Genomic DNA, 14,945 nt, shown 5'->3' on the forward strand with positions numbered 1-14,945 from the left:
AGAGGGCAGTCACATAAGACGATAAAACCCTAAGGATTTCCCACAATTTAATTAACATATAGAAAAAAAATTAATGGGAGATAGCAAACATTTTAAATAATGATTTACAGTGGGGTTACAGGGAAGTGTTGTATGTGAAGGTACAGCCAGCAGTGGAGTTTACTGCTCTGTTAATTTGGCGACAAAATGCCCTGGAAAATAGCAGCAGATTGTGATTAGATAAAATATAATGTCAGGCACCAGAAAATAGAGGAACGAAAGACACTTGTTTTCTATACTCAAAATTTGATTTATTTACTAAGGCAAAAATCCATAAAGCTTCGCATTGATTCAGTAAGCAAGTTAAACCAGGTATGATTACAGTAAACATGGTTACACTAGGCATGGTTACAGTAAACGTGGTTACACTAGGCATGGTTATGGTAAATATGATAACAAAAGGCTAAGTTCTAGCAAACATGGTTAAACTAGGCATGGTTACATTAAACATGATTGCAGTAGGCATCGCTTTATTAAACATGGTTAAAATAAGGTAAGTTATGGCAAACATGGCTACAATTGGCTAAGTTATAGTAAACATGGTTACACTTGGCTAGGCTACAGTAAACATGGTTACCATAAATATGCTAATAATATGCATGGTTACGATAAGCACCGTTGCAGTAAACATGGTTACGCTAGGCTAGATTAAAATCAACAGGATCGCAACAGTGATGGTCGCAAGAGGCATGGTTATATTAAGCATGGTTCCAATTGTCGTAGTTTCCCTAAGCACGGTTAGAACAGGTACGGTTACACAATAAAATATTATGCTTTATGCTCACGTATTGAACCTCACTTTTATGACATTATCAGTGTTCATACATACAAGACAACTGCCTCCTGTTTTAGATGATTGATAATCGAAGACGTTGAACCTCTTGCGGCTGTGTTCCTTTGTCATCTACCTCTGTTCTTCTTTCTGCCTGCGTGTCACTTGACTCTTGTTTATCCAAGTGGCTTGAATCTCATCAATTCGGGTGGGATGTCTGCCCGGCTGGGTAAGCAGACGGTGCGCTTGCTATGACTGCTGATATGTGGCTCAGCAACACTTTCTAATAACGCTTCTCTGTTTACTTGCGCAATTGGCTGCCGCGTTCGCCCACAAATATACAGTCAATTCACTTTACAGTGTGTTCTGTGAAGCGCTTTGGGACGTCCGCGCGACGTGAAAAGCGCTATATCAAATGCAAAGATTATTATTACTTCAGGTCAGCTAATCATCAGAACTGAACACTGTTCAGCGATTTACATTAAAATCTACAACGTCCATAACATAGTCACTTCTTCCTTCTTAGTCAGTGTAACTCATCATAGCACAATATATCATGACAACTTCTTAAGTAGAGTGACAGCAGCCTCCAATTAACACTTGTCACACTAAGGTACACGTTCAATAACTCAGCTCAATTTATTGAAAACCGGAATTTCTATCAGTCACCTCAACACAAGACAACAATCATATAACCATCACGTTGACAACATCAAAACAATAACGATCACCAAGTTGGTAATTCTGCAAATCAGCTCCTCTCGATCTAAGCAGCATAAGCTAACCTAATTTAACAACACAATTATTCACTTTGATCAGAGAAAATCTCACTACGTGCAGCCACAGTAGAAGCAAACATTGTTTGAGCTGCACGATTCACTATACTGGAGACCCAGATTCTCCAAAGGCATCTGGGAATAAAACGATATAGAAGGCAAATATATCAAATGCAAGGGTTATAAAAACGGCAAATGAATCCTGGAAATTATACACCATTGCCCTGAGCTCAACAGTAAGACCACGGTGCAGTTAATCATTAGAAAGGAAACGAAAAAATATCTAAAATATAATCGAACAATTGACATCCAACACAGGCTCAGAAAGGATAGGTTCTGTCTGACGAGTCTCATCGGTTTATAAAGAATTGACAGTTCAGGTTGGCTGCGGAAAGCCTTGCAATGGAATGTATCTCGAAATCCAAGATGCGTTGGATTAGGTTATCAGCTGAGTGTAGATCCCCAGACATCAAACTCAGACTGCAAACTGCTCTTGTCAGACCACATCTGGAGTCTTGCTGAAAGCTCTGGTCACCGTGACATAAGGGTTGCCCGGACTTAGAGACTTTGCAGTGGAGAGCAACGAGGACGATCCCAAGGTTGGAGGAATGAGTTCTGAGCTACGATTAGACAAGTGAAGTCTCTTTCACTCTGGAGAGAAGAAGACTGAGATGGAACCTAATAATTTAATTGGGATTGAAAAAATAAACTCAGATCAATAGATTGGGTTGCAACAGGACAGTGGAAGAAGACACAAGTATCCAATTGTAATTTCAGGACAGACGACAGGGAGTTTTTCTTTACACGGAGGGCAATTAGCGACTGGTACAGATTATCTGAATGAGTGATTAAGGTCAGGATTCAGGGCATGTTTAAAAAGCAGCTTGAAGTTCTGATTCAGACACTCGTGCGAGGTTTTGTAGGGATGACAACCGCTGTACTGTATGGCTTTCTTCATCCAGACGAAACTTGTTTTCTTGCGGTGCTGCCCATAGACAAAGTTCTGTGTCTTCCAGAGCTGTGAGATGTCGTTTAGAGGTGAATGTCGATATATCAATGTAATTATAGTGGAATTGATGGTTAGGCCACATCTAATAGCAATTATAAATTATCAGCACTATAATCACTAATGTGTCTTTCGGTTACTATGAGACTAATTGTCAAACAAAAAATACAAGAGAACATTCAATGATCATTCTTCAAAGCCACCGGATTCATTGGGTTCAGGATTACACACATGTGAAGCGTCAGCAAACTGGTCGAGCGAGAGACATCCTAGTTTAGACTGAATTTAAGAGTTACATTAATTAGGATTGGAAATGTGTAATTTCAGGCTTCCAAGCTGTTTGATGAGTTGCGTTACAACAGTTAATAATTCTCTTTGGTTGCCATTCTACTGCATCCTGATCATGGAATGCTCCTGTAGTTGGAGGAAGCTGCTGAAGATCATATCGTCGAAGGTCAGCTGCACTGAACCATTCAAGCCAGCAGCAAATGAGTTGCGTTGTCCTATTATCCATAGGAAGAGCATCGAGTGAGGTCAATACAATTGCTCATTCTATCCACCGCCAGCCGAAGTGGATTTCTGAGCTATTTATTGAGCCAGCTAAACCATCCTTTCTTTCCTTTTTTGTTTTCTTGCTGCATTTGTTGTTGGCGTATGTGTATATTGAACTCTTCTGGTAAGAGGTCCACTTTGTTGCTGACTTTTACGCATATCTGTGCCTGATTCTTGACCTGATTCAATGATTCAATGCGTTCCATGTATCCAGGCTTTCTTTCTTGTTTCTCCGCCTCAATCAGCAGATCGATGTACTCCGGGGTCGACAGTGGATTTGGTCTGAGAGCTATTTCTTTAAGCCGTTCAAGACAATGAGATAATGTTTCCACCAGTTTCAGAACCGTGACTTCAATCAGAAGTAATTCCTCCTCTAATTTCATCATCAGCTTTTCTTGGGTCATCTTTTCACCGGAGGCCTTCTCATACTTGTCTTTCAGCTCCGCAAACGTTCTCTTTTCAGTTTTCTTGATATAATTAAACTTGTAAGTTTGATTGAAATGAGCACTCCAGTGACAATGGTTGGGGCAGACCGTGCAGTTTCCCGATTTCATAGCTGCACAGCGATGTTTGTGTCCGTCATTGGGAATGCAACAGGGATAGTGACATGTGAAGTTACAATGACAACAATTAGTTATGAACGTTCCCGTCCCGCTGATATCAATCTTTTCTTGTACTGTATATTCAAAATCATACTCAAAGTTTTGATTTGCCGCCACTTCAGCTTCGTGCTGCTGCAAAATATGCTGTGTTTTCCTAATCTCCTCCAGCTTGCTCAAACCCACATTGATTTGCGGTTGCAGGCCCTCCACAGTAACATCGAGTTGCTTCCGCTCATCAAGAACCTCCTTGGTTAAAAGTAGACTCTTTGTAGGCATTTTGTGCAGAGCGTTAAAGAAATGCTCCATGCTGGCTGTTCCCATTTCCCAGAACATTTTGTCAAAGTTCCTGGTGTTGACATTATTAACAGATGTTCCAGTTTGGGCGAAAATGGCCGAGTTGTTGAATTTGAAGTGAAGTGGTTGATCTTCCTCCCCTTTGGGACACGGGATCTCAGATTGTTTGATTGCCTCTAGAACAGGAGGAAGCTGTCCATCTGCGAAGGTGACCAACACTCGGATGTTTTCTGCAATATCTTTGCCAAAAAGAGAAAGAATTGAATCAAAGATATATTTCTGTGTCGTAGTCAGTCGGGCCAAAGAGGCCTGGACAACAAAGCATATGGCATCGATTTGATCTACACCCTGTGGGGACGTAAAGAAATTTCTGATCTTTTCAATGATTTCTCTGTCTCGTGCTATTCCTCGGGTGTCTCCAAATCCTGGGGTGTCTATAATAATCAGAGGGTAAGGAATCCTGAATCCCTCTTGGTTGTTGAGTTCATAAGCAGTGATTGAAGCTGTTTGACTTTCAGCCTGAGATCTGTTAGTCTCTTCGTGTATTAACTTGAATCGGAAATCATCCTCCCACTCCACTCCGAGGATATAGTTGGCCATGGCGTTGATGAGGGTGGTTTTCCCCGAACCTGTAGCTCCGAGAACCATGATAGACTTGATATTGCGCGTGAATAATCCCTTTCCACAACTGTATTTTTCAAAGTCTCCCTGGTTTTCAACTCTCACACGCTGGAGCTCATAAATCGAAGGGCTCCCATTTTTCAGTAATTTGCTTTCGTTCAGAAAACTTCGGGACGGTGACTTTGGTATGTCCTTTGTTGTTAGTGAGGTCTCGAAACTTGGTGCGCTCTCACCTGCCTGAGCACAAACAGCGGATACACGAAGGATGTAGGATGTGCTGGGTTTCAATCCCGCTAATATATAAAGACATTCACTGTCCTTTGTCCTGATTTCCTGCCACTGGTCACATTCAGCATTTGAGGTTTTCCTGCTTTCTTGGTATTGTATCTTGTAATACTGTACAGTGACACCATCTCCCACAACATCGGGCTTGTCCCAGGTCAATTGCACACCAAACGCTTCTTTCTGCACTATCGAAGGCTTCCCAGGGGCACTTGTGGGAAGTGTCGACACACTCACAGTGTCACTGACCTGGCTGTCCGCTCTGAACCTCTGAAGCTTCTCTTTGCTCACTGCTCTGTACTGGAACTGATACATTTTGTATGGACTTAAACAAGGTATGGTGGCTTCTGTTTGCTCCTGGGTGGTCAGTATGCTCCAGCCTTCCTGTGGGGCTGTGCGGTATTCCACTCTGTACTCCACAGTCAGACCAGCATTGGGGTCTGCTGGATTTAAGTTCAGGCTGACACTGTCGTGTGACCTTCCACACACCGAGGGAGTCGGAGGTTTCGATGGAGGTTTGAAACATCTGCTCAGTAACGTTCCATCTTCATACAGGTAAATGGAAGCTCCCGGGTGGTCCTTGTCTGGCACAGAGGCAACAACGTACTTGGTGCTCTCATCTGCTCTGTTGGCTGTGTAAAAACCCAGGAATATTCGTGCACACTCCCGCATCGAATGGGAGGAGCGGAACCATGGCTCCTGGCCAGGATTGGCAGGTATTGGCAGATATGCTTTCCCAAGGCTTTGAGATTGCAGATAATTGTCTATTTCTGACAGATGCAAATCTTCTTGATGTAGTGATGTGAACGTGAAGCAGACCACGTGCTCGATCATTGGGTCCAAAACCTCTGTATCGAGCTCATTCTGTGTCACACACTTTATGTCTTTCATTTTTGTGAGATAATTTCTCACCACAAACATTTCCTGATGCATGTTGTTCAGCCATTCAGTCAGTGACTGGCTTTCCAATGGTGATTGCCCGTTGTCGTTCAGAATATCGGCCAGAATTCCCTCCTCCTTCTCGCCTCCCCGGATAGAGGGCAGAATGCTAGCCAAGCGCTTCTGGAAGCCCAGCCTGTGCTCTGCACACCGCGCTCTAAACCTCTGGAGCTTTTGTTTGATCTCGGGAAATGGGATGCGGGCAAATTCTGTCATAATATCATTGCACCTCATGTCCACCTCATTGAGGGCCTCCAGAAGAGCCTGTGAGCGACTGACCAGGTTCACACTGATGCCACATACCAGTTGTGCTGCCATGAAGTCCAGCTTGTTGAGCGGGTAGAGCCAGACTTTCATGGGCACTGCATGTTCTCCATTCTCTCCCAGCCGCTGGGGGAGGCTTGTGTAAATGTCGATGGCGTCCACGAAGGTGGTGGGGATGAATGAAAGGGCATAATCACCGTAGAAGGTGAAGCTGAATTTCTTGTCATTTACTTTTGCTTCTTCTGACATTTTCAGGGAAACTTCACCGTCAATTCCAATCTTGGGGATATTACAAATTTTTGCTTCCATGTGACGCTGAACGTCGGTAAGACTCTCTGAGGACGAGATCTCTCGATCAAACACAAAAAAGGCCTGAGCCCCGAATAGCACTGCTGTCACCACGTGCGTGGCTGTGCCCTGATCAAAAACTTTACGGTCAGAAATGTTCTGTTCCCCCAAGTATTTCATGGACAGTTGTTCAAATCTGGTCGTGGTGGAATACTGCAGCGTTACTCGGGCCTGGTGCTGGGACTTCCTTGTGTCGTTCAGGTACTTGGCAGATCCTTGTAACTGGATCATTCCGCCCAGGAGACTGGCTTTCAGCTCTCCTGTCACATTCAGGGCAGATGATTTGTCCTCGATGCTGTCTGATGCAATTATCTGAAATTGAGTGTTGGGCTGCGGTCGCACACTCGCATTCAGCGTTTCCAAATCCCACAATGTGATTCCTGCACAAGCCAATATAATAAGGTCTGAGTACAGACAGCTGACGAGTAACCAGTAACATAAAAAATGAATGCAGAATTGTCTTCCTTTGCATTCTAAACTAAACTAAGTTGGCAGGGTGAACGGGACAAGGAAGGAACGTAAGAGAAATAAAACAAACAGCATCGAATACAGCGAGAGCAAAAAAACTTCGGCTAAAGATTCATGCAGAAAGAGGAGAGACCAGTGAGGCGATAAATGAAAATTAGGCAAAGACAGCTTTGAAGAGACATATGGGAATATAATTTAACCCCAATAAACTGAGAGCAAGCTGAAACAAGTCCAGGAACGGGATTTTAAGATTCCTGGCTACAATTTATTTAGTAGAGATGGGGAAGTAAAAAGTGGAGGCAGGGCCATATCCCGTCATGGAGAACGAAGCTGGGCAAATGGATACCGTATCAGTGGAAGAGCATGTGGATAACAGTGATCACAAAAGCATTAGGGTTAGAGGACGTATGGAAAGGGAAAAGGAACAATCGCATTTGAAGATTATCAATCGGAATAGGTAGATCCGGCGTGTTGAAAACGGATCTGGCCCAGGTGGACTGGAAGAAAAGATTGACTTGGAAAACGGCATACAAGCAATGGGATGTTATCACGGAGGAGCTAGATTTCCCTGCATGCCAAAAGAAGTTGGTTTTCAAGTGAAATACAAACAGAAGCTTTGTAAATTTCAAATCCAAAAGACACGGGGAGAATCAAACTGGTTGCAGAAAGTGAAGAGGAGACCTGAAAAAGGAAACGAGGGGCCAAGAGAGTTCATGAGAAACGATTAACGGATAACATACAGTGATCATTAAAGTCTTCTATAATCACATCAAACGTAAAAGGATGGTCAAAGCAAAGGTGGAGTTAGTTAGGACCAAAACGGAAAACTTATTGTGGAATCAGGGCAGGCCTGAGGCAACGTAGCTCTGGTGTTCTGCAGCTCCTTAATTGGAGCATTCGCCTTGCAAGCGAGATAACTGGGATCCATTCTTGGCAGGGCGAAACGTTGGACATTTTTCTTAATCCACATGCTGATAATAACCACTGTGTATATTTTTCTCTCACTCTGCTTCTGTTTTTCTCTCTCTCACACTGTGTGTTTCTCTCACTGTGTGTGTGTTTCTCTCTCACTCTGTGTTTTTGTTTCTCTCTTACTCTGTGTGTGTGTGTTTCTCTCTCACTCTGTGCATGTGTTTCTCTCTCACTCTGTGCTTTAGTTTCTCTCTCACTGTGTGTGTGTACATTTGCTTCTCTCACTCTTTGTGTGTGTTTCTCTCACTCTGTGTGTGTGCTTCTCCCTCACTCTGTGTGTGTGCTTTTCCTTCGCTCTGTATATATATTTCTCTCTAACTGTATGTGTGTGTTTCTCATTCGTGACTGTGTTTCTCTCACTCTTTGTGTGTTTCTGTCTCACTCTGTGTGTCTGCTTCTCCCTCCCTCTATGTTTCATTTTTCTCTCGCATTCTCTGTATGTTGCTCACCCTCACTCTGTGTTTGTTTCTCTCTCATTCGTCACTGTGTTTCTTTCACTTTGTGTGTTTCTGTCTCACTCTGTGTGTCTGCTTCTCCCCTCTGTTTCTTTTGGTATTTCGCTCACTCTATGGGTGTGTCTCACTCTTTTCGTGTGTTTCTGTCTCACTCTGTGTGTGTCGTTCTCTCACTCGCTCTGCGTCTGTGTTTTTCTTTCACTCTGTGTGCTTTTCTCTCCACTGTGTCTGTGTGTATCTCTCATTCTCCCTCATTCTCTGTGTGATTCCCTCTCACGTTTTTTGCGTACTTCTCTGTCTTTCTTTCACTTTCGCGAAATGTTAGTCAGCTTGTTTCTCTCTCTCTGTTTCTCACTAACTCTGTGTATGTGTATTTCTCTGTATACCAGTTTATTTCTCATTCCATATGTGTATTTCTTTATCTCTGTTACCCTCACACGCGTGTTATGTGTTTTCTCTCGGTGTTCACTCTCTGTGTATTTCTCTCTCTTTCTCTCTCTCTCTATCTCTCTCTACCTCTCTTTCTCTCTCTCTCCCTCTCTCTCTGTGCATTGTTCTCCCTCTGCTTCTATCTCATTCTGTCTGCGTGTGTGTTTCTCTCCCTCACTCACTGTGTGGTTCTCCCTCACCCTGTGTGTGATTATTTTTTTCGCGATCTATGTTTGTCTCTCACTCTGTGTGTTTCTCTCACACAGTTTGTGTATCTTTCACTCTGTGTAAATATTTATGTGCGTGTCTTTGTCTCTCATTCTGCACGGGTGTGCGCGCGTTTCTATCTCATTCTCTGGGTGTGTTTCTATCTCTCTCTATATATGTGTTTCTCTCTCAATTTGTGTGTATATATTTCGCTCACACTGTGTGTGCGACTCTCTCAGTCTGTGAGTGTGCGTTTCTCCAACGCTCTTTGTGTGTTTCTCTCTGTCTCGCTCTCACTCTCTCTTTCTCACTGTCTCGCTCTCTCTCTCTCTCTCTCTGTTTTTCTCTCTCGCTCTCTTTGTTTGTCTCTCACACTGTGTGTGGTTCGTTTATTCGATGCGTATGTTTCGCTCTCATTTTGTATGTGTGTGTGTGTGTGTGTTTCTCTCTCAGTCTGTGTTTGTTTCTCTCTCTCATACTGTGTGTGTGTGTTTCTCCCTCTGTGTGTGTTTCACTCTCACCCTTTTTATAATATAATAATAATAATAATCCTCGCATTTGGTATAGCGCTTTTCACGTCGGGAGGACGTCCCAAAGCGCTTCACAGAACACACTGTAAAGTGAATTGACTGTATATTTGTGGGCGAACGCGGCAGCCAATTGCGCACAGCAATGTCCCACAAACAGTCGTAGATTGAAAATGACCAATTTTTTTTATTGTTTTGGGTTTTGGAGGGATTATTATTAGGCTCTGTGTGGAGTAAGGAAACTTGCCCAAGGTTTCGCCCTCTGCCTGGAATTGAACTCAGGTCTCTCACTTGCAAAGCGAGTGCTCTAACCACTGAGCTACAGGACTCCACAATTAGAGAATTTTTGCGTTACTCTCTCCCTCTGTTTCTCTTTCGCGATGTGTTTGTGTGCTTCTGTCTCTGGTACTCTCTCTGTCTCTCTCTGTTCCTCTCTCTTGTTGTTTCTGTCCAGCTCTGTGTGTGTATTTCTCTCTTTCTGTTTCTTTCTCACTTCGTTTGTGCATTTCTCTCTCCCTGCTTCTCGCTCGCACAGGGGGTGTGCAATTTTCTCTCTGTATCTCTCATATGCTGTCTGTGTGTATTTCTATCTGTTTTTCACGCGCTGTGTGTTTCGTTCTCGAACTGTGTTGGTAATTCTCTACCGCTCTCTCTCTCTCTCTGAATCTCTCGGCTTCTCTCACATGCTATGTGCGCGTATTTCTCTCTCTCTCTTTTTACTTATCTCTCACTATGAATGTATCTCGCTAACTTTGTCTGTATGTAGCTCTCTCACTCTTTGTGTGTGTGTGTGTCTCGCTCTGCCTGTGCGTGTGTTTCTCTCTTACTTTCTGTTAGTGTTCCTTTCCTAATCTGTGTAGTCATTTCTGTGTGTTTTTCGCTTACTCGGTGTGTGTTTATCTATCTCACTCTGTATGCGTTTCTCTCGCACTGTGTATGTGTTTCTCTCTCACTGGGTGTCTGTTTCTCTCTCACTCTGTGTCTGTTTCTCTCTCACTCTCTGTATGTTTCTCTCACTCTGTATGTGTGTTTCCCTTTCACTGTGTGTGTGTGTTTCTCTCTCACTCATTTGTGTTTCTCTCTCCCTGTGTGTGTGCGTGTTTCTCTCTCAACCTGTGTGTGTTTCTCTCTCACTCTGTGCGTGTTTCTCTCTCACTGTGTGTGTGTGTTTCGCTCTCATGTGGGTGTGTGTGATTTTCTCTCACTCTGTGTGTTCTACTCTCTCACTGTGTGTGTTTCTCTCCCACTCTGTGTTTGTTTCTCTCTCACTTTGTGTGTTGCTCTCTCAGTGTGTGTATGTTGCTCTCTCACTGTGTGTGTGCTTCTCTCTTACTCTATATGTGTTTTTTTCTCTCACTGTGTGTGTTTTTCTCTCTCACTGAGTCTGCGCTTCTCTCTAACTATCTGTGTTTGTTTTACACGCTCTATTTGTACTTCTCTCTCTCACTCTTTCTTTCTCAAGCTGTGTGTATGCATTTCTCTCTTACTCACACTATGTGAGTTTATTCACTCTCACGCTCTCTGTGTAATCTATGTCTCTCTCACTCTATGTGTGTGTTTTTCTCTCTCTCTCTCTCTGTCGCTCTCGCGCTCTCTCTTTTAATCGCTGTGTGTCTCACATTATTTCTCTCTCTCTTTCTTATTCTGTCTGTCACTAATTTGCTTTCTCTGTTGCCAATTGTGACTGCCGCACGCTGGAGCTGTCAACTACAGTCAATTTGGCCTAAACTCTTATGCAATTCTAAGCGTGTGAGCCAACAGCAGATCAGAGAAATGTCTGACTAACAGACTGGCGAGGTTGTGGCTGACAGGAAGGCTGCAGTTCACCTTACCTGGGATAAGAGAGTCTGAGCGACAATCGTACAGCATTCCCAGCCTGAAAGGGCGGCCCAGGCAGGCCATCTCCACTGTTATATTGCCTTCATTTCCCATTTTGAAGGTCTTGTTAGTTCCCTCTGTATCTGCTCCACAGAAATGTGCGAAACACGGTTTCCCAAACCCGATTCTGAGCTCTTTTGTTCCCGGGAATTTCACGCTTAACCGTCCTGAAAAACGACAGACTTAAGTTGCCCTGTGACACGAGAAATGTAATAGTAAGACACATTCTGTTACCCAATCTTGCCACTTGCAGCTTCTCACGCTGTGAAGCTGCATTCCCAGGTTCAGGATTAGAGACACAGTAAAGCTCCTTCTACACTGTGCGTCCACACTCCCAGGTCAGGGTTATTTACACACGCGGTAAAGCTCCCTGTACACTGAGCGTCCACCTACCGAGGTCAGCCCAGGGATATAGGAGCAGTGCAATCGCCATTATTTACGATTCTCTCGATATCGGATATCAGCACAAACCCACCTGATATTTTAGCTTTGAGTATAGCCGAGAGCGCAGCACTGAGGGACTCTCCCAATAATAGTACTTAGAGTCTTCTCTTGCTACTGGAAACAAATTACATGGTTACTTTCTGCTTCACCGTGAGTCAGCTCAATGCTGTACATTGTTAGAGAGCAACAGGGGAAAGCATTTCCTTCTCCGGTTTCCTGGCTGACAATCCAACAATTAAAATCTGTCCATCACTCCATGGCTGTTTGCGGACGTTGCTGTGATCAAATTGGCTGCTGCGATGTGTAAGGTTTCTGTTATTAATGTGATTAAACAATCTCTTAAATGTTTGTGTGATATGAACGTGTTTTTGGTCACTGCAGCTCCCTGGGTCTCTCCCCGCGCCCCGCGTCTCTCCCCATCCCCTGGTTTTTTCTCTCTCCTATCCCAGGTAACTCTCCCCACAGCCCCACGTCTCTCTCTCCTCCCGGGTCTCTCTACGATCCCCCGGCTCTCTCCAAACGTTCCCGACTCTCTCTCCCCCTGCCATGGTTACTCTCCATCCCCGGGTCTCTCTCCCCTTCTCCCCACAGCTGTCTCCCCCTGATAGCTCCAGACACCCCCATCCCCCTCCCGCCACCACCGGTCTCTCCCCAACCTGGTCTCCCACCCGCGAGTCTAGACCCCCCTCCCCCTCCAACTTCCGGCAAGTTACACCTCCAGGACTCGTATCCCCCCCACCCGTCTGTCTCAAACCCAGATTTCCCGCTCGGCGGGTACTCTCCAGCGGTCCTCTCCCCAGCGGGTCCCGACACAACCCATGGTTTCTCAGCACGTGTATCTCGCTCCCGTTCTCTTCCCCCTCGGGTCTCTCCCCCACTTCTCTCACGCACGGGTCTAACCACCGGTCTCTCTCCCCACCGGGTATCTTTCCTCCCCCGTTTCTCCCTCAACCCTGGGCCTCTCCCCTTCGCATTTGTTTCGCCCATCTTCTTTTCTCCCACTTCGCCTCTCTCCAGTGTATCTCCCCCTGTCTCCCTCCTCCCGGTATCTCACCCCCGGATCTCTGCCTTCGGAACTCTCCTCCTGAGTTTCTCCCCCAGGTTCATTCACGCCCCTGGTCTTCGCACCTCGGGTTTCTCACGCCATCACGGTTTCTGGAGCTCACCATTCCTTCCGCCAGGTCTCTCCCCTTCAGTTCTCACTCCACCGTATTTCTCCACCCCCCCCCACCGGCTGCGATTGCTACCCCCTTTATCCCATTGCCCGTTGCGACTTCTCCCATTGCCTCCGGTTCACTCCACACGGTTTGTCCCCCAACCCGGTCTGACGCCCGATCCCACAGGTGTACCCAGGTTAGTAAAGCTTGTGACCGTTGACGTGGTTGGAACTAAATGGGCCTCCACAAACAAAAGCTAAACAAGTACCGAACAATATATTCTATTATCAGAATAACTGTTACTATATTATATTAATACATTTAAAATGTATGTTAATATGTAGAGCAGAACAACATATGAGAGTATATGGCAAAATAAAGAACCCTAACAGAAGAAATAATATACTGTTAAAAACATAAAGTACACATCTCTCTGTCTTTATCATCCATATGGTAAAACCTTGTCCTCTTGGCTCCAAAGACGCAGATTCTTCAACATACATTGAACATTAGAATTTAGTAACAGAATCATACCAACTGCAACGCATTCCCTCTACACTGAGCATCCATACAACCAGGTCAGATTCATTGACGCAGTAAAGCACATTGGAAGCTGTCCATCCCCACTTCCTGCTCAGCGCCAGAGACATCTCGACACCGTCCGTCCGGACAATCAGGACAGAGGTTGAGACAGAGCAAAATTCCATCTGCATTGTGCGTGCACTCTCCCAACTCACGGATAAAGACACAGTAAAGCTCCCTCTATATTGGGTTCTGTCGATGTCGACACTCCCAGTTCAGAGTTAGAGACACAGTAATCCTCTCTCTGCACTGTGCGTCTACTCCCAAGTCAGGGTTAGAGACACAGTAAATCTTCCTCTCCATCGTGATTCCACAGTCCCAGCTCAAATTTCGAGAGACGGCAAAGCTCCCTCTGCAATGTTTTTTTCAGACTCCCAGTTCATGTTTAATGGGTGGGTAAAGCTACCTCTACACTGCATGTCCACACTCCCAGTAGAGACACAGTAAAGTTAATCTAACTTGCGTGTTCAGGTTTCTAGTTCAGGGTTAGAGACTCAGTAAAGCTACCTCTACGATGCATGCCCACACTCCCAATCCATCGTTAGAGACAAATAAAACTATATCTGCACAGTGTGTCCACACTGGCAGTTCATCGTCAGAGACTCAGTAAAGCTCCCTCTACACTGTGCTCTGCCAACTCTCCCAGCTCAGTGTTAGAGACACAGTAAAGTTCCCGCTGCACTGTGTGTCCGCAGTCCCCGCTCAGATTTCGAGACACAGTAAAGCTCCCTCTGCAATGTTTGTTCACACTTCCAGTTCAGCGTTACAGACACAGAAAATCTTCTCTGCTCTGCGTGTCCAAATTTCCTGTTCAACATTATATACACAGTAAATCTACCTCTGAATTGTAAGCTCACACTCTCAGTTCATCGTTGGAGAAACATTACCTCTCCAATGTCCATCCACTACCCAAGGGCACAGCGACAGACGTGAAGTGTAGCGACAATGACTTCCTTTCTTCACTATATGAGTTCAGCATGAACCAATCCGATTCTTTAGCTTTGTGTGCTGCATAAATCAGTGAGGGATTTTCGCAATGACTGTATTTACAGAAAATTAATCGCATCGTGACTTTCAGTTTCAAATTGAGTCTCGACAATGCTGCAGCTTGTCAGAGACCTCCAGGGGAAGGGAGTTTCACTCTCGCGGTTTCCTGGCCGACAATTCTACAGATAACACCCTCGCATAGCTATTGCTGGGACATAGCCCAAAACTGCGTGGATCTTTGGCATTGTTCTGAAAATTATGTGTGGATTTTGGAAAAAAAATTGCAGAAAATTGCAGGAAATTGAATCGTTCTATTGAGGTCCATTTCACTGCCAACCTAACCT

At 44.7% G+C, this 14,945-nt stretch overlaps 1 protein-coding gene across 4 annotated transcripts; it reads right to left on the reverse strand.

Annotated features, from left to right (window-relative positions):
• Window positions 1-268: 268 nt before the first annotated feature.
• LOC103171780 lies at window positions 269-14,588 on the reverse strand. Of its 4 annotated transcripts, none has more exons than XM_042345467.1 (4): window positions 14,502-14,588; window positions 11,907-11,986; window positions 11,386-11,598; window positions 269-6,875 (listed from the first exon to the last, which is right to left on the reverse strand). In XM_042345467.1, exons 3-4 carry the CDS (start codon window positions 11,483-11,485, stop codon window positions 3,178-3,180), a joined length of 3,798 nt encoding a protein of 1,265 aa, XP_042201401.1. In that variant the 5' UTR covers window positions 11,486-11,598; window positions 11,907-11,986; window positions 14,502-14,588; the 3' UTR covers window positions 269-3,177. The 4 variants fall into 4 exon arrangements, with proteins under 4 accessions (XP_042201401.1, XP_042201402.1, XP_007882765.2 ...); XM_042345468.1 differs by having other exon boundaries at window positions 11,907-11,989; XM_007884574.2 differs by lacking the exon at window positions 11,907-11,986.
• Window positions 14,589-14,945: the final 357 nt, after the last annotated feature.

The sequence above is a fragment of the Callorhinchus milii genome, unplaced genomic scaffold (assembly GCF_018977255.1).
Source record: "Callorhinchus milii isolate IMCB2004 unplaced genomic scaffold, IMCB_Cmil_1.0 Scaffold51, whole genome shotgun sequence".
Lineage (NCBI taxonomy): Eukaryota > Metazoa > Chordata > Chondrichthyes > Chimaeriformes > Callorhinchidae > Callorhinchus > Callorhinchus milii.

Excerpts from the sequence above, each read along its gene's own strand:
- LOC103171780 (XM_007884574.2), bottom strand. The coding sequence starts at position 11,485 with ATGGGAAATGAAGGCAATATAACAGTGGAGATGGCCTGCCTGGGCCGC. Across the intron at positions 6,876-11,385 it reads CTCAGACTCTCTTATCCCAG|GAATCACATTGTGGGATTTG; the intron begins GTAAGGTGAACT and ends TGGCTTGTGCAG.